Below are 19,603 nucleotides of genomic sequence, written 5' to 3'. Positions count from 1 at the left end.
TATCAGGTAGCATAGGAAATCATGTGAGCAGTATGTTACAATATCACTCGCATCCATTTAAATATTTTAGGTTGGCTGAAGATGAGGAATCTCTCACTCCTAACTCTCAAACACTCCTTTTGCAGAGCCAGCCAGATTCCTGGGCTAGTAACTCAGCACAGCAGCCAGTCCCCAACTGGTACCTGTCGCCACAGAAACTGCAGGTAAACACACACTTAACAAACCCTGCCCTGCCACTCACACCTGCGTCCCCCTGCTGATTTTTGTCTCTACACATACACACACTAATCTGTACGTCCTCGGTGCTCCCAGCTCCTGGACCAGTTGAGGAGTAACCGGGCCAGTCTGAAGCCCCTGCAGCTGCAGATGCTGGAGCAGCTGGAGGCACAACTCAACCTAATGCAGCAGCACCAGCAGCAGGTACACACATACACACGCTTATTACCCCCAGATGTTTACCTGATGGCCTGCAAGCAGTATACTGTATGTCTCTTCTAATTATTCTAATGTAGAGTAATATATTGACTAATTCATGTTAATCCACTGAAAGTGCTGTTGTTAATTAGACTAAACCCTTATGTTGTGATTATGTTGTATTCTACAGATGAGACAGAATGCATCTGGACAGCTGCGTCCCTCCCTCCCCAACGGCCCCTCAGCTACCAACTCTCTTCCCCCTCCTCACTCTAGTCTGCCCCCCTCCCGGCCCCACCTGGCCCCTCAGGGCTCGTTGCGGCCCCCCTGCCCCCCTCGACCACTGGCCAACGGGCCTCTGGCAGGCGGGACACCACACGGACACTCTGACACTCTTTCTGTGGGCAATAATAATAATGATGATGATGACCCGGTGGCGGCCACAGGACCCAACGGAGACGTGCCTTACCTGCAGCCCGGCGCACTACTACCTCACACCTGCACAAGCACCCAATCACAGGACACAGCGCGCCGGGCCCTGCACCTAAACTCCACTCAGGTAGGACTCTACCTGTTCACTCTATTCAGGTCTATGTGAAGCTCATATAGGCTCTGACTGAACTGCTATTATTTTCTGTGCTAGTTCTTGCTTCGTTATCTCAATGTTCCTTAGTGAGAAGAGAACTAGACCGACTATATGTTCTTTAGCTACAGTCCTTATTCTGATCTAACGGTGGGGTTCCCTCCCTGCTCCCCTCTCCCTACAGGGGCTTCAGAAGGGTTCCGCTCCACATTGGGCGGGTCCTAATGGGGATGGGTCTCTCTCCTCCTCTGGGGGGTCAACCCACCCCCTCTCGCACCCACAGACGCCCCACAATCAGGTTGGACATTCCGCCACCCCGTCGCCGCGGCAACAGGCTCTCAACCACCTCCCGTCCCCCCCTTCTCCCCCTCACTCTGCTACCTCAGGTGGAGCACCCGGCACCCCTGCTACCAAAGAGAGCACGCCCCTCGGCAACGGCCCCGCAGCCACGGCAACAAAGGGGCCTGGGGAGACAACGACGGCCAATAGCACTGCCGCGGCGGAAGGCTTATCCAATCACATACAGTCAGCGGCGGGAGACGGCGGGACGAGCAACCGGTCCCCTCACCACAGCTCAGACAATCCTACGGGGGGCGACCACACCGCCACCACCTCCGCCCCCCACAAGAAGATCAACAACATCCACCCGGCCGTCTCCTCGGCCGCTTCCTCCCCCATCTCTGCCATGTCCACCGCCACCCCCTCGCCCAAATCCACCGAGCCTGGCCAGTCGACGGGCCCGCACGGCCTCAACAGCCCCTCCACCACCAACGCCGCATTATCATCAGCCGGCCCCGCCACTGTCGTCAATGGCAACGGCAAGGGGGGCATCTCCGAGGACTCCCAGAGCCCGTTGAAGGCGGACCCCCCTGCCACGTGTCGCAGACCCACGCCACCCCATGCCAGCACCCCCCCATCATCCTCTTCCTCCGTGTCCATCTACCCCTCCTCCACTGACGTGCTCAAGGCCTGCAGGTTAGACTGGGGGGACCCAGTACCATTTCTTCTTGGGCTGTAGGAACTTTTTGATTGTCTCCCTCTTTTGGGAAGATGTCGTATTACTTTTGTTGGTAGAGGGAACTGTCAGAGCAGAGATTATACTGTAAAACCAAGAGGCTAATCTTGTTTGTACCTTTTTCTCTCTTTGTCCGTCTCTCTATTTGTCTGTCTCTCTATTTGTCTCTCCTTTCCCTGTTTTTCTCCCTTTCAGAAACCTGGGGAAGAACGGTCTGTCTAGCAGCAGTATCCTGCTGGATAAGTGTCCCCCTCCTCGCCTGCCCCCTCCTCCCTCCCCAGTCCTGCCCAAGGACAAACTCAACCCCCCCACACCAAGCATCTATGTGAGTATGGAAGAAAGACTTCTTGTCATAGTATAATAATGAAAGGGAAATGTTTTAGTCAATGTTTTGATTCTGATGAGAATCTTACAAATGTATATACACTCAACATTCAAAAGGTGGTGTTTTGAAGACGTGAGATATATATTTTCAATTGAAATAATGTTGAATGTCCTTTAAAGAAAAATTGTATTGTGTATTTGATCCCCAGCTGGAGAATAAGAGGGATGCCTTCTTCCCTCCGCTGCACCAGTTCTGCACAAACCCCTCCAACCCTGTCACCGTCATCAGAGGGCTGGCCGGGGCGCTCAAACTGGGTGAGTCTACCATTTCTACTGCCACCTGCTGGTTAGGACTGTCATTACAATACCCGGTTTTGCCTTTTCTCATTTGGGCAAAAGTCCTTCAACCACCCTCTCTCCTCGGTGACCTTGAAACCGGTAAGTGGGGGAGGAGATGTTCATTTGTTAGTAGGTGAACGGATGAGTCCTCCCCCCCTCAATAGCCATCTTTCATCAGCTGCTGCTCTCTCGCGGTTTAAGGCACTGCATCTCAGTGCTAGAGGCGTCACTACAGACCCTGGTTCGATTCCAGGCTGATCACAACCGGCAGTGATTGGGAGTCCCGTAGGGCCCAGCGAGTTAGGGTTTGGCCGGGGTAGGCCGTCATTGTAAATAAGAATTTGTTCTTAACTGACTTACCTAGTTAAATAAATAAATGGTTATGAGTATCTTACCTGATTCATTTTTTTTACATTTACATTTTAGTCATTTAGCAGACGCTCTTATCCAGAGCGACTTACAGTAGTGAATGCATACATTTCATACAATTTCATACATATCATACATTTTTTTTCTGTGCTGGCCCCCCGTGGGAATCGAACCCACAACCCTGGTGTTGCAAACACCATGCTCTACCAACTGAGCTACAGGGAAGAGCTTTAAAATTCTCCCTCTTTGCCACCTCTCCTCAATTACCTTTGACCTTTTTCGAAAAGAGGCGAGAGAGGACGCAGGAGTTGAACCAATTCAGTTGAGAAATGCCCCATGAAGGAGTCCTTGGTGCTGACCATTAACTTTGATGTTGCACTTATGCAAGCCCCAATGCAGCTTGAGCATTAGCAGGTTTCCATGCCCTTTATTTGAGTGAGTGCCTGCTTCTACCCCATGTTCACTCTTTCTCTCGCTCTCTTTTTCATAACCATCTCCTACCTCTTTCCCCCTCTCTCAGACCTGGGTCTGTTCTCTACTAAGACCCTAGTGGAGGCTAACCCAGACCATCTGGTTGAGTGTCGTACCCAGCTGTCTCAGCCCGCTGACGAGAACTGGGACCTGAGTGGCACCAAGAAGATGTGGCGCTGCGAGAGCGGCCGAGCTCACACCACCATCGCCAAATACGCCCAGTACCAGGCTGCCTCCTTCCAGGAGTCACTTCGGGTTAGTAGAGGGACATACATGCATACATGCATACATGCATACATACATACATACATACATACATGCATGCATGCATGCATACATACATACATGCATGCATGCATGCATACATACATACATACATGCATACATACATACATACATACATACATACATACATACATACATACATACATACATACATACATACATACATACATACATTTCATTCATACACACACACACCCCCCCCCCCCCAAGGGTTTCCGTTAGGAAAATGTGGCGCTGGAGAACGTGAATGGAAAGATGTACATTTACCGGATCCATATGCATTGGGTGCGTAGACCGTTAAGGCATCCACCCACGGTGCTCAGAATGACAGAAATCACATGTAGATTATGGTAATGCAGCTTAAGAGAACATGCAACTCCTGTAATGAAGCAGACAATAAAACATCATATTCAAACATTTGCCAAAATGCAATTTGTTGGGAAACACCATTCTAAACAGGTCACCTGGTAGCAGTTCCATATGTGACTGATGAAAATCTCTGTTAGAAACTTAGAAAGGGGGGGGATCTAGAGGCAACAACTAGGATGGGTTGTTAATATGACTAGGATGGTGCCTTGGCTTCTGGACAACTAAAGAAAGTTGATCTGAAAACCAATAGAACAGTAGATAGATGGCATAGTGGTGGGTCCAGTAGGGAAGTAGATGTAATAATTACACCTGTCTGTAATCATTCTAAATACTTCACCAGAAAGCATGACTTGGCCACAGAGGGATCGAGGATCATTAGCTTATTTTGACAAAAATATCTGATTGTTTCAAATCACAAGCTCGGGAAGCCCGTAATGTGGGCAACCCGCATGGCAATGAGCCTGAGTTGTGGCTGTCAGTAGAAAAACATCTCAATTGAAGATAATGTGTGTTGAGTATCATTTTAAATGTTTAGACAAGAAGAAGGGGAGGGGTGTGTGGCGAAGATGGAGACGAGTCGCTCTCCAGAATGACTCGGCTGTTGCTCGCCAAATCGTACGCATTCATTTTTTTGTGTAATTTTTTATTTTTTTTAATCAATTCCCCATTACAGACAGTACCAGTCAAAAGTTTGGCAACACCTACTCATTCAAGGGTTTTTAAATTTACAGTTTGTCATTGTAGAATAATAGTGAAGACATCAAAACTATGAAATAACACACATGGAATCATGTATTAACCACAAAACAAACAAATCAAAATATATTTGAGATTCTTCTAAGTAACCTTGATGACAGCTTTGCACAGTGTTGGCATTCTCTGCAGTGATATGCCATCCCCAGTAGTGAATGTAAATCCCTGTCATTTGGTAACATCGTTTTATGGTATTGCGTGTATTAGGTCTGGGCGATATCGCCAAAATGTCATATCACGATATAGCACATTTTCTGTAAATTTAAATTTGAAATATTTTTTGGGGTCTCATCCGTAGACTCTCTCTGTACTGTTTCACATGATTCTTGTGTAGGTGGTAAGAGGTAGTGGTGTTTCAGCCTGTTGTCGGGACCGTCCTGCGGCATATTTTGCATTGGACGGTTTTCTGGTCCGTGTCAGACTTTTCATACCCAAACCACGTCCATGTGACCCTCTTTTAGGTACGAGCTCTGTGTCACGTTCACTCTCTTCCATGTTTGTTTGTGTTGCAAATTTCCTTCCAATTGATGAAAAATATTGCTGTAAAGAGTGATTTGCGACAAAACTAAATAAACGATAGAGCACAATATGAAACGATAGATGTTTTTCTATTGTCACACGATGTATATCGTCATATAGCCCAGCCCTAGCTTGTATTAATGAGTCATTTACCATTCTCAAGAGTGGAACGTTGTTTTCAGAGTTCACAACCTGCTACACTTGTGAGAAATTAGTTTTGGGTTATTTCGTAACCAATTACGAGATTTGTAAATGTTTTTATTCTGTTTTGTTTGGAGTCCTCCATGTGAGCATGTCTGGTTTCTCTGTCCTGATAATGTTGAGGGAGCGCGCGCCTGAGGACGCATAGACGTACCTGTCCTGATAATGTTGAGGGAGCGCGCGCCTGAGGACGCATAGACGTACCTGTCCTGATAATGTTGAGGGAGCGCGCGCCTGAGGACGCATAGACGTACCTGTCCTGATAATGTTGAGGGAGCGCGCGCCTGAGGACGCATAGACGTACCTGTCCTGATAATGTTGAGGGCGCGCGCGCCTGAGGACGCATAGACGTACCTGTCCTGATAATGTTGAGGGCGCGCGCGCCTGAGGACGCATAGACGTACCTGTCCTGATAATGTTGAGGGAGCGCGCGCCTGAGGACGCATAGACGTACCTGTCCTGATAATGTTGAGGGAGCGCGCGCCTGAGGACGCATAGACGTACCTGTCCTGCTGGTGTTTTTTTTAACATCCACTGTGAATGATAATATATTAAAACTATACTGTAGTTCCTTGCCGTAAACGATTTTGATCAATCTTTCCGACAATCTCCCCCTCGATAATCACAAATCCTCTGTGTGAAAGAGCAATGGAAGTTATAGGCCTACTGCTGTATTGGCCTATAGGCTGAGTTCCATGCAGTCATTTCTTTAGCTGCCAATGGATCACGGGGGATCAGTGTCCATATGGCAGGCTGGTGATCTCGCCTTAGTTGACTTCACTTTTAGATTTGTATCATTTTAATTCCGATTTTTGATTAACCACGTGACAATGGTTTTGAGAAACAACTTTATTGAAATGAAAATAAACATTCAGGTTTCAAACATTTTTAAGTATGTTTTCAAAATGCATACTGCCTCCAGCTCACATTGTAAAGTAGTGGATCACGCGCTGATAGCTTGTTGACCTGCACTTGAATGGTGAATGGGAGACCCGCTTCAATTACCAGTTGAAAAAAATAAATAAATAGTAGCTCTTTTTAATCGTGTATCAAAACTGTTAACATGCGATTGCGTTTAGAAATTGTTGAGATTTTATCAGCCCATTCAATGCACATGTTTTACTCCAGCAGCAACCAGCTGAGGAAATCTCACTCAAAATAGGCTCTGTGTGCACATGATAGTTGTTGGATAAATAAGATACACGATGGCTAGCAAAAATAAACACGACAATTTTGAATTCCACTAAATTATTCAAATAATCTACAGACTGATAAGCATGACGGTAAAAAAGTATTTCCATCAAAATAAATGGCAATATTTTGTAATGGGATTTATTTTGGCCAGCGACTGTTTTATTTATCGGCTTTTCCTTTTTTGGGGGGGGGGGCAATATCCGGCAATTGTAGGCTAACGGAAACCCTGACCCACACACAGACCTGTTTCCCAATGCTCGGTGTCTTTTTGAATGGGATCCTCTTTACTCTCAGGAGGAGAATGAGAAGAAGGCGTTGAAGGAGCCCTCAGACACTGAGCCAGCATCAGCAGAGAGGTGAGCAACACACCTGTCAGGATTTCTCACTGATATATTCACAACCGTTGAACCTTTTCTAATCATCATTTCTTCCTGCTGTGTTCAGTGCGGCACGCAAAAGGAGGGGTCCCCTAAAGCACATCAAATTTGGGACCAACATTGACGTGTCGGACGAAAGAAAGTACGTGTTTTTGTGGTCAGACATGGCATTGGTCACATGCTGCAAAATTTAGCTAAACCACATTGCCTCCTCTGAACACACCCCCTTTCTTCTCGTCCCTCAGGTGGAAGCTACAGCTGCAGGAGCTGAGTAAGCTGCCTGCGTTCGCCAGGGTGGTGTCTGCTGGCAATCTGCTCAGCCACGTAGGACACACCATCCTGGGCATGAACACTGTCCAGCTCTACATGAAGGTCCCCGGCAGCAGAATACCAGGTATACCACATTATACTGTACAGCGATACAATTTTATAGGACAAGCTGTTGCAGTTTCTAGTGCTTTTTTATATTGATACTTATGAGTTACAAAGACACTGTTAAAGATGCACTATGCAGAAATCCCTCTACCATTTCCTGGTTGAAATTCTAATAGTTTGCCTAATTCACTTTGTGCCAAGACAAGTACAGTGTAGAGAATCATTAAACCGCTGTGAAATATATTTTCCAAAATCGAGAATATTGCATTTTCTGCTGTTTTTTTAAAGCTGGTGTACAAAACCGAAAGTAAGAGGCAAAAAAGTTAACAATGGAAAGCATGGAAATTTCTCACATAACAGATCTAGCGCGTTCTAGACTTGCTTTCAATGAGAATGACAGATCTATAAATAACATTTCTATGGGATTTTTTGGGGGGGTCGCCCAAAAAGTTACATAATATAGTTCTAACTCGGTCTTGCTTTATCTCTGTGGTCCAGGTCATCAGGAACACAATAACTTCTGCTCTGTCAACATCAACATCGGCCCTGGGGACTGTGAGTGGTTTGCTGTGCCAGAACCCTACTGGGGAGTGATGAGCAACTTCTGTGAAAAGTAAGGACCTAACAACCATAGAGGCTAGTGATAATACATTATACAATAGTGATGTTGTCAGTGAATGAGAAATGGGGGGGGGGGGGGGGAAGGAATGACATCAGATGGGGTGTCAAGGTGAGGGTCGGCTTCTTTTGTGCCTCGCTTTGAACACGAAGTGCAAACTGAATGAAAAGGGAGTGATTCAGGGAGATATTGAGTGAAAGGAAGGAAAGCAGCTGAATTGAATCCAGAAATGAGGGCATTAATGAAACAAGGGAGATCTAACTAACCCATCTCTTCTCTCTGGCCTTCCACAACAAAATGATTCTGATTTTAAATACAGACAAAGGAATGGCCCAGAACACAGAAAAGACTGAAATTAGATGGTCTTTAATACAAGTCCTAATTCCACATCTTACAGAAATGAGAAAAGACTGAAAATAAATCCCCCCCTCGCTCTTTTCCTCCCCCTCTCTTTTTCTCCCCCCTTGCTATCCATCAGAAACAACATCAACTTCCTGATGGGTTCGTGGTGGCCCAACCTGGAGGACCTGTATGAGGCAGATGTGCCTGTCTACCGGTTCATCCAGCGGCCGGGGGACCTGGTGTGGCTCAACACGGGCACTGTCCACTGGGTCCAGGCCATCGGCTGGTGCAACAACATCGCCTGGAACGTAGGACCCCTCAGTGGTAAGCCTCTGATGCAGCTTTTGCTTGCTCCTTCGGTTACTGTAAAAACACTTAGTAATTAAAAAAAGACATGTATTTATGAATACAATTTAATACATGGATATTATCTCTTAAAGTGATTGTTGACTCCAGAATCAGTTTGTCAGCTGTTTCTAGACCTGTTAAGTGTTGTAATTAATTTCACAACATCCACAGCCCACCAGTACAAGCTGGCCGTGGAGCGTTACGAGTGGAACAAGCTCCAGAGCGTCAAGTCCCATGTACCCATGGTGCACCTTTCCTGGAACATGGCCCGCAACATCAAGGTGTCCGACCACAAGCTCTTCCAGATGATCAAGTAAGTCACTGTCTTTTACAGTTTAGTTTCACCCTGTGAGCATCTCTCCTGCCACATTTTTCTGTATTTATTTCACCTTTATTTAACCAGGTAGGCAAGTTGAGAACAAATTGATGTTAGAACTGTGTGTGTCCAGTCTGTCATGAGGGGTGGAGAGGGACACGGGGATGCAAACTAGTTTCCTCTCGGTGAAATACGCCAAAATAGGTGACCTATGTGATTCGTGTAGATCCGATGAGAGGTGGGCGCTTTGGATCACGACTGGCTGTAAGCGAACGAGTGATGTGCGTTAGGTGCAATACTGGCTGTATCCAAGGCTCAGCCAATCATTCACATAACAACAGAATGCAGCGCAGCACGCGACTGAAGAGAGAAGAGATGATCAATTTGCTAGTTATAGAATCAGCGCGCACTCTGGAAAGACAGCAGTAGGGTGCAAAGGCAGTTTGCCAGTTACAGTAGAGCATCCCTGAACGATAATAGAGGCAGGTGAGAAGTTTGACCACGGAGACGGGGTGAGAAGGTGATGAAGCGTACATCCTGAGCTGCAACTGAAAAACAACTAGTGTTTGGAAAGTTTTTGAGGTGAGGGAGAAAGTGTGGTGGATCAAGAGTTGTAAGCATTATTAAATATCTTGCTGTGGTAGCTGGATCGAATTCTCCGTTAGCTAGCCAGAAAAATGTTGAGCAACATAATGAAGTCCGATAGCTAGCTAGATAACGTTACAACATCAGATGAGCTAACGTTAGTAACCTAACCAATTCGCTATAGTATTAACTGGTATATGACTCCTTGCAGTGGATAAAAAGAGGTATGCCAGGTGTACTCTCTGCCTGAAAGAGATCAATTATGTCAACAAAGGGTATCATGCTCTGCTGGCACATTGTAGAACAGATGTCCACAGGCAGAATGTGTACAATGTAATAACGTGCAGTGTAGCCCAAAGATATTGCTTTTGTGTTTAATTTGACAGTAAAACTTTTGTGAGTGAGGGGGGAATATTACATTTTTTACTCAGTGAGCGTTATTTTTGTACAAATGTAGCCTTGTGCACTTGATCGACGTCTACTAGACTGGCCACTATATTAGAGCAAAAATAGAATGCCTGTTTGTTTCATTCTATTTCTACATAGTTTTTTCCCCACATACAATATTTAGGTGTGTGTGTGTGGTCACAAGCGTTCTATTATAAAGGCTGTCATGGCTAACTGCTATATTAGTGTGTTGTTTTTTTCCCCCTCAAGACTTCAAGTGTCATTTGCAGTAAAGTCTAGGCAACAAATAATATTGGATTGCTTTCCTTAAATTTTTTTGCTGTGAGTTAGGTTCACATGAACCACTTTTTATTTTACACACAGAGACTGATCATGTTCTTTTGTTGTTTAATTAGTTAAAACCTGCATTTCCCCTTAGCAGGGATATTTTTGCATGTCTCAGTGCAACAAAAAAAAAAGCTATTTTTGTACCCTCAGCAGTTTGCATCCCTGGAGTGACAGGGCTTCAGATTGGATGATGGCGTGCATTTTGATGATGTGGCGGCTGGAAAACGTAACCTTAAAATGTGTAGGTGTCTGAGTTTCTTTTAATGTGATGGTGTGTTTGCTGTAGGTACTGCCTGCTGAGGACGCTGAAGCAGTGTCAGTCGGTGAAGGAGGCTCTAGCCGCGGCAGGGAAGGAGACAGTACTGCAGAGCAGGAACAGGGATGAGCCTGCACACTACTGCACCATCTGTGAGGTACGTCAGGGGCTCCGGCCCATTTCAACCCCTAGTCCCTTACCCAAGCTGCTACCCCACACAGTCATTACATTGTCAGTATTGATAGGTTTGTTTTGAGTAACTGACAGTAATGTTCTGGTTGACGACTGAGAAATTGACTATAGTCCATGACTATCATATGAGTAAATGACAGGATTGTGTTGACGACTGAGTAAATGACAGTTTCTGACTTCAGTGTGTGTGTTTGTTGACTGTTACTGACGTGTGTGTGTGTGTGTGTGTGTGTGTGTGTGTGTGTGTGTGTGTGTGTGTGTGTGTGTGTGTGTGTGTGTGTGTGTGTGTGTGTGCGTTGGTTGACTGTATTACAGATAGGAATGGGCATTTTACAAGTTTTGACTGTTCTTTTTTTTTTTTGTACTCAAATTGAAAAAAAGCACTATCTATTTGCAAACAGTGAACAACAATGCCTAATATCATAACCGTTACAGATAACAAATCCTAATTGCTAAATTGCCTTGGCTCAGTGAATAAAAATAACAAAAAAGTGTCATTTACATTTTACATTTTAAGATGAGTTAACTGTAATATCAACAGGTTATATTACATCGTGGAACAGTCTTCAAAAAAGTAGTAAACTCAGCAATGTGGCGCTTGCTTGTAGAATGGCATAGCCTTGTTTTGTTAATTTGGCAGACAAGACTCTTCTTTCCCGCGAGCTTATCAAAGTCAAGACACCTACACTACATGACCAAAAGTATGTGGACGCCTGCTCATCGGCTATCTCATTCCAAAATCATGGGCATTAATATGGAGTTGCTTCCATTCAGCCACGCGCCTCAGTGAGGTCAGGCGATTGGGCCTGGCTCGCAGTCGGTGTTCTAATTAATCCCAAAGGTGTTCGATTGGGTTGAGGTCAGGGCTCTGTGCAGGCCTATCAAGTTCTTCCACACCGATCTCAACAAACCATTTCTGTATGGACCTCGCTTTGTGCACGGGGCATTGTCATGTTGAAACAGTAAAGGGCCTTCCCCAAACTTTTCCCACGAAGTTGGAAGCATAGAATTGTCTAGAATGTCACTGTATGCTGTAGCATTAAGATTTCCCTTCACTTGAACTAAAGGGCCTAGCCCGAACCATGAAAAACAACCCCAAACCATTATTCCTCCACCACCAAACTTTACAGTTGGCACTATGCATTCGGGCAGGTAGCGTTCTCCTGGCATCCGCCAAACCCAGATTTGTCCGTCAGACTGCCAGATGGTGAAGCGTGATTCATCACTCCAGAGAATGTGTTTCCACTGCTCCAGAGTCCAATGTCGGCTAGCTTTACACCACTCTAGCCGAAGCTTGGCATTGCGCATGGTCATCTTAGGCTTGTGTGCATCTCCTCAGCCATGGAAACCCATTTCATGAAGCTCCAGATGAACAGTTCTTGTGCTAACGTAGCTTCCAGAGGCCATTTGGAAGTTGGTAGTGAGTGTTGCAACCGGCAACAGACGATTTTTACGAGCTTCAGCACACGGCGGTCCCGTTCTGAGCTTGTCTGGCCTACCACTTCGCAGCGGAGCCGTTGTTGCTCCAAAATGTTTCCACTTCACACAAACGGCACTTACAGTGACCGGGACAGCCCAAGCAGGGCAGAAATTTGACGAACTGACTTGTTGGAACTGACTTGTTTGGCTATGTGTGTTTTATAGTTAATCTTTTTATAATTTAACAGAATAAAATAGAACAGAATAGTGTGAGTTGCGTCTTGTGTCTGGAACAGTTATTCTCAGGGATCATTTTAAACGGGGCTCAATTTGGCCAGTTCATGGTTACAGACCCAAACCTTTTGCATATACAGAAGTTCTATTTAGTTATTATGCCTGTTTTTGGAATGTTTTTAATGGGTTAACAGTTGTCCTGGCCATAATTCATCCCATGGAGATCTGTTTCGTGAATAGACCTAGGCTTAATGATTCTGATAAATGTCTTTATCAAAGTCATGTTTTTAGTGTGGAACCTGTCTGTTTAGGGTGTAATAGCGAAGAATAACCCATTCTGAGTGCCGCTAGCAGTTTGCAAGGTAGGGTTGTCATTAATGTTAGTTACCACAGCCATAAAGTCATACACCCTGCCTGTTTCATGAAATCTCTTATTTTATACTTTTATCCCTAACCACACTGTTAACCTTATGCCTAACCTTAAGCACATTTTTGTTTGCGGGACACAGCCCCTATATGGAAAGATAAGACTCACGAACATGCTGCTTTTCGGAACCCAAAAGCATCTTGACTCGTCTGAAGTTTGGACAGCCGATTATGCCAACTTCCGTCTGTAGCCCATCAGTTTGGGCTACACACTAATATGACCCCTCTGTGGAAAGGTTTTGCTCTAGGATGCCCACAGGCCTCACAAGACTTGTCTGAAGGTGCCCCTGGTACCAGTTGAAAAAATTAATGGAAGTATATATGGAGACAGTTTAGTGCCAAAAAATAAGTGTTTTAAATATATGTAAAAAAATATATTTTGTTGACTGATCTTATCTCTCAGATATAGGACAGACACTACAGAACAAACTTAATTGGGTTTATTTTTGGGAACTGTTCCATGTAGTGAATCTGTTATTCATTGTGTTTGTATGGGCTATATATCTATCGCTCTCTCACACTACCGGGGTCACTTAGAAAGGTCCATGTTTTTGAAAGAAAAGCATTTCTTCTTTTTTTGCCCTTTTTAAAATAACATCAAATTGATCAGAAATACAGTGTAGACATTGTTAATGTTGTAAATGACTATTGTAGCTGGAAACTATTTTTTATGGAATATCTACATAGGCGTACAGAGGCCCATTATCAGCAACCATCACTCCTGTGTTCCAATGGCACGTTGTTAGCTAATCGAAGTTAATCATTTTTAAAGGCTAATTGATCATTAGGAAACACTTTTTGCATTTGTGTTAGCACAGCTGAAAACTGTTGTGCTGATTTAAAGAAGCAATAAAACTGGCCTTCTTTAGACTAGTTGAGTATCTGGAGCATCAGCATTTGTGGGTTCAATTACAGGCTCAAAATGGCCAGAAACAAAGAACTTCTTCTGAAACTCGTCAGTCTATTCTTGTTCTGAGAAATGGTTATTCCATGCGAGAAATTGCCAAGAAACTGAAGATCTTGTACAACGCTGTGTACTACTTCCTTCACAGAACAGCGCAAACTGGCTCTAACCAGAATAGAAAGAGGAGTGGGAGGCCCCGGTGCACAACTGAACAAGAGGACAAGTACATTAGTGTCTAGTTTGAGAAAGACGCCTCACAAGTCCTCAACTGGCAGCTTCATTAAATAGTACCCGCAAAACACCAGTCTCGACATCAACAGTGAAGAGGTGACTCCAGGATGCTGGCCTTCTAGGCAGAGTAGCAAAGAAAAAGCCAGATCTCAGACTAGCCAATAAAATGAAAATATTAAGATGGGCAAAAGAACACACACTGGACACAAGAAGATTGGAAAAAGTGTTATGGACAGACAAATCTAAATTTGAGGTGTTCGGATCACAAAGAACATTTGTGAGACGCAGAAAACATGAAGATGCTGGAGGGGTGCTTGATGCCATCTCAAGCATGGTGGAGGCAAACTGATGGTCTGGGGGTGCTTTGGTGGTGGTAAAGATTTGTACAGGGTTAAAGGGATCTTGAAGAAGGAAGACTCACGCCATTTTGCAACGCCATGCCATACCCTGTGGACGGCGCAAAACACCAGTCTTGACGTCAACAGCTTAATTGGAGCCAATTTCCTCCTACAACAGGATAACGACCTAAAGCACAGCTCCAAACTATGCAAGAACTATTTAGGGAAGAAGCAGTCAGCTAGTATTCTGTCTGTAATGGTGTAGCCAGCAAAGTCACCGGATCTCAACCCTAATTGCGCTGTTGTGGGAACAGCTTGACCGTATGGTACGTAAGAAGTGCCCATCAAGCCAATCTAACTTGTGGGAGGTGCTTCAGGAAGCATGGGCTGAAATCTCTTCAGATTACCTCAACAAATTGACAACTAGAATGCTGAAGGTCTGCAAATGAAGGATTCTTTGACGAAGCAAAGTTTGAAGGACACAGTTATTTCAATTAAAAATCATTATTTATAACCTTGTCAACATCTTGACTATTTCCTATTCATTTTATGTATATTTTAATGGAAAACAAGGGAATTTAAGTGACCCCAAACTGTTGTATGCATGTATGTTAATTCTACTTCAAGGGGTGTTAAAATTCTAAATGAAATGGCTAGATGGTCCTTGGTATGACCTTAAACCAATTCCCTACAGCTCAGTAGAACCCTCCCCCGGCTTACAGGGATATGACTGAACAGCTTCAAGATGGAATTTTCACCTCAGGTCCACTACTCTATTACGCATGCCCATCCCTAGTTACTGACGTGTGTTGGTTGACTGCGTTACTGATTGGTGTTGACTGTGTTCCAGGTGGAGGTGTTTAACCTGCTGTTTGTGCGGAGCGAGCTCCTCTCCAGGAAGCAGAAGCAGTACGTGGTTCACTGCCAGGACTGTGCCCGGAAAGGCAGCGCCGAGCTGGACAACTTTGTGGTTGTAGAGAAACACCGGATGGATGATCTCATGCAGGTCTACGACCAGTTCACACTAGTAAGTCACACTTTGATTTGGCTCTATTGACATTGTTGGGATGTACATAGAGATCCTATTAAAGGACTACTTCCTCATTTGATTGGTATATTGGCCAGTGTTTCTGTCGAGTGAGTTCCATGTGCATTTCAATAAATGGAATTCTATAAAATACCCTTTTTTGTTCCCTGTTTCATGCGTTGAATTGGTATTGAACTCTCCCCCTCTTTCTCGCCAGGCCCCTCTGCATTCATCTTCATCTTGACATTAGACATCCCTTCGGCTTCTGTGGGGCGACCAAGCATTACAGGAACTTTCATTTCAAAGGAAAAATGGACCATTTCTGATATTCAGGAAAGTCGAGACAGTCTCCCCGTATGGCTGTTCTCCACAGCGACGGCTGGAGGCAGCAGCGGCTGCGTGTGTCTATGCAACCTGTCAAGTGCGCCGTGTCAACCCCCCTCTTCCCACTGGGGGGCGCCAGAGAGCGCACTTCCCAACACAGGACTCCCCCCTCGTAACAATGGTTCAGCTCTTTTTAATGGAGGACTTAATCCAAAAACATTTGGGAAAGGGGCGGGAATTATTGAGTGAAGGTGTTTTGTAGATATTGTATCCGTCACAACTGGCAACACCACCCTAAAAGACTACTGACTGGACAACCTGTTCTCTTTTTTTAATTATTATTCTGTTAACAGGCTGAGATGTGATCCCTTTGTTTTCCTTCCCTCTAAGGAGCACTAGCCTAACTGGTCTTTTTCTATAGTAGATAGTAATTTTAAGACTCTTTGGATGGCAAAATCTACAAAAAAAATTGTAATGTGAAGAGTTTAGGTGATTTTTCCCTTTTTTTCTTTTTTTTTTTTTTTTACAGCTTTTATGTTTTATCTTTGTTATTTTGGAGCTATGACGTTCAGTTTTTGGTTGTTTATTAGGTTTTAAAAAAGAGGACAAATGTTGGGGAAAATCAATAGCCAAGTCACAAAGAAAAATGGGTTGCACATTGACCTAAAGGAGAATTTAGCTTTTTTTACAACCAAATATATTTTTGATGTAAATGGCATGATATTGAAGGGTCCAGACAGTTTTTTGCGATTTCACTTGATTTGAGAAACTTACCACAACCAGCGATTGAATTCCTTCATCCCCGTTGTGCAGTATGTGGGCTCTGAAAAATGAACAAAGGCTCCAAATACACCCCAATGTCCTTTTTGAAACGGAAATGCTCTCAGTAGTAATACATGTCTTTTAGATGGTGTACAGATGACATTGTCATTCTGAACTTTATCCGCAACGTTATGTTCCATTTTGTTGCGACTCAAGCGATACCTCCGTCCATTCTACGGGTCACAGCCAAAACACTTGCGTAAATGAGGGATACAAAGTATATTGAAGCAGGTGCTTCCACACAGGGAGTTCCAGACGCTTGTTGAATCTATGCCACGGTGCATTGAAGCTGTTCTGGCAGCTCTTGTTGTCCCAACGCCCTATTGTGTTTCCTTTATTTTGGCAGTTACCTGTAGCAGCAGTCTACATGGAGAATGAAACAGCTGGATATGGGGAAACGTCTTGAGACGCACAAAATGGAGTATAGCATTGCGGAATGACACAATTTCAAAGACCTTTATCACGGTTTTTTCAGGGCCCCCATACTGCACAACAAGGATGAGGAAATGATTCGCTGTTTGTTTCTCAAACAAGTGAAATCGCATAAGTGTGGACTTCTATAACATGCCATTTTCATCAAAATACAGATTTGGTTGTTAATAAAAAGAGCTAACTTCTCCTTTTAAGGAATAAAGTTTGATTTGTGATTTTTGTTATGTTTCTAATCTTGATGTAAATTTACACTATTTATAAATACATATTTATTGCTTGAAAATATTTGTTGATGGAATGCTGTTATTTTTTTCCAGAGTACCTGCCATTAAATTTGAAGGAGTTTTGTCATTTTAACAACTCCTCGTACATTTTCTATATATAAATAAAACTGCTTAGCAAGCGTTGTACAGAAACTGACATTTAAAATTGTTTTATTGTTTTGAAGAATGTTTTATGACGAGTCATTAAACACAATTGTCAAATAATCCATGAATGTAATTACTTTCACCAGTGTGTGCGTACAGTATGTCTGCAGAAATAATGAATTGTTTTCCATTCATTTATTTTGTGCTGCAGTGTTTCAACTTCTAAGACATAATGTACATTTAAGGCCACAGTGAACAAAGGAACCCAGTAAAATATTGTTCTTTCTAGACAAAAAAACAGGGCCCAATCCAAATACAGCGGACCTCATTAACGCATTAGAAATCACAACTCTGCTTTTCTAACTTGTATTTATTTGATGATACAAAAGCATTGTCACACGGTCTCTGAATTGGGAGAAAATACTTACCGTGAGATTAAGTGACAAATGAGAGTGATTATTTGAGTAGGGCCTAAAACCCAGCAGACAATGTAGCTGTAGAATCACCCACACAGAATTCTACACTGTATGCCAGGTCAACAACCTACCAGCAAACTGAACTAAAGATGGCTGTATGTACATTTAGAATACAACATATACTAAATCATAATCACAGTACATGGAATTGATACAGTCACAATATTTGAGACATGAAGATCACGGCAGCCATCAGCGACCCAGTAGCCAGATGTAGCTGCTGACTGCCCCACAGGATCTACACTGACTACTGAGCAGCTGACAGACACCGACACGGCTGGCCAACCTTGCTTGGCACCGTCTCTTGTCACTGGGTTAGCACTGAATACCTGGGAGCTTGTGACTTATTTAACCACATCAAGCTGAGGATCACTAGTAATCTAATAAGGCCTTGTTAAGGGTTTCTCCGCGTCTGTTTTTAGCCTCTGAGATGAAGTACTGCTGGTTGCCGGGTTAAGACCTTTGCAGTAAGTAATCCTGACTGGGCCACTCATTCACCTACAAAGAGTTTTTCAGCAAGGTGCTGCCAGTATAGCAGCGCTGTCATCAGGTCCAGGCAGCTTCATACCTATACAGTGAACAGAGAAGAGAGGTCAGTTGCATAGAACTGACATTAAATGTAGAAATTGTCAATGGAGCTCAGTTGACCACATCTCTTCCAGGTTAATAGTGCCTGTTTTATTATTATACTGAGGGCTTCTAGTTGGAGGGAGATTGATTCTCCTTTAATCAGCCTGTTGTGACGTGGAGACAGAAGATCAAAGGGAATCTGGTGGCCTTGGGTTGAAGATAATGGAAAGTCAAACAGGTGAACAAAGTTCTACCCCACTTTAACCTAACCCCAATCCCCAGGTTTTAGTGATAAACCCTGTTATTTCCCCACACATTTAGCCCTTCCCCCACATGTGTTTGTGTAGTGTGACTGTATGTGATGGTGTCTGAGTGAATTTTACACGTTATAAGTCGCACTAGGAGGGAGATTATACAATATGATGCCCCAGACCCCTCAAATTCAACTCTGGACCTCGAAGCCAGTTCCACTGCATTGTTCCCCTCTAATCAGGGACTGATTTAGACCAGGAATGAATTATCAGGTAGAACAGAAAACCAGCAGCCTCCGGACCTCGTAGGGTAAGAGTTGAGTACCCCTGCCCTAGACGTTTCTGCTCTGAACTGCTGATTTAATCATTATGACACTGATCCAGGTGCAGTTGTTAAGTAGACAAAGCACTTTTCCATGACGCCACTGAACCTGGCTGGCCCATAGAGATTGATAGAGGACTCATCTTTATATCTGTACCATTATAGCATCTGTGACAGCTTGGGTAGCGTCATTGAGGTTACAACGCATAGGAATCCCCACCCAGTTTACTACTAGACTACTTTAAAATGGTGGATGATGGCAATGTCCATGCTAAAACGAGTTATATCCATGATGAGTCCTCTATCTACCTCTATGGGGTGGCCCCCTCTATTACTGTATCTCTTTGGTTGAAATCTTGAGGCCCAGGTAAGGGAATTGGGTGGTCAACTGCCATATATGGGTATGGAGACACTAAACAGTCAGTGTGTGTGTTTGTGTGTTGAGGGACTATCACTTGTGACATAGGCTAGGATTCAA

At 44.1% G+C, this 19,603-nt stretch overlaps 1 protein-coding gene across 2 annotated transcripts in view; it reads left to right on the top strand.

Moving 5' to 3' along the window:
* LOC115196340 (lysine-specific demethylase 6A) overlaps nt 1–17,626 on the top strand; it is a 45,419-nt gene extending 27,793 nt beyond the window's left edge. For both annotated transcript variants that reach the window (XM_029757081.1, XM_029757082.1), the window contains 16 exons: nt 126–203; nt 313–420; nt 605–973; nt 1,182–1,972; nt 2,208–2,337; nt 2,546–2,651; nt 3,565–3,770; nt 7,131–7,192; nt 7,281–7,355; nt 7,459–7,607; nt 8,087–8,201; nt 8,686–8,873; nt 9,069–9,210; nt 10,820–10,946; nt 15,384–15,560; nt 15,778–17,626. In XM_029757081.1, the coding sequence (XP_029612941.1) occupies nt 126–203; nt 313–420; nt 605–973; nt 1,182–1,972; nt 2,208–2,337; nt 2,546–2,651; nt 3,565–3,770; nt 7,131–7,192; nt 7,281–7,355; nt 7,459–7,607; nt 8,087–8,201; nt 8,686–8,873; nt 9,069–9,210; nt 10,820–10,946; nt 15,384–15,560; nt 15,778–15,804 (2,850 nt within the window). In that variant the 3' untranslated portion in view covers nt 15,805–17,626. The remainder of the gene's footprint in view (nt 1–125; nt 204–312; nt 421–604; nt 974–1,181; nt 1,973–2,207; nt 2,338–2,545; nt 2,652–3,564; nt 3,771–7,130; nt 7,193–7,280; nt 7,356–7,458; nt 7,608–8,086; nt 8,202–8,685; nt 8,874–9,068; nt 9,211–10,819; nt 10,947–15,383; nt 15,561–15,777) is intronic.
* The last annotated feature ends 1,977 nt before the right edge of the window (nt 17,627–19,603 follow it).

This window comes from Salmo trutta, chromosome 6 (genome assembly GCF_901001165.1).
Source record: "Salmo trutta chromosome 6, fSalTru1.1, whole genome shotgun sequence".
NCBI lineage: Eukaryota > Metazoa > Chordata > Actinopteri > Salmoniformes > Salmonidae > Salmo > Salmo trutta.
This window is presented reverse-complemented; position numbering and strand designations above follow the sequence as displayed.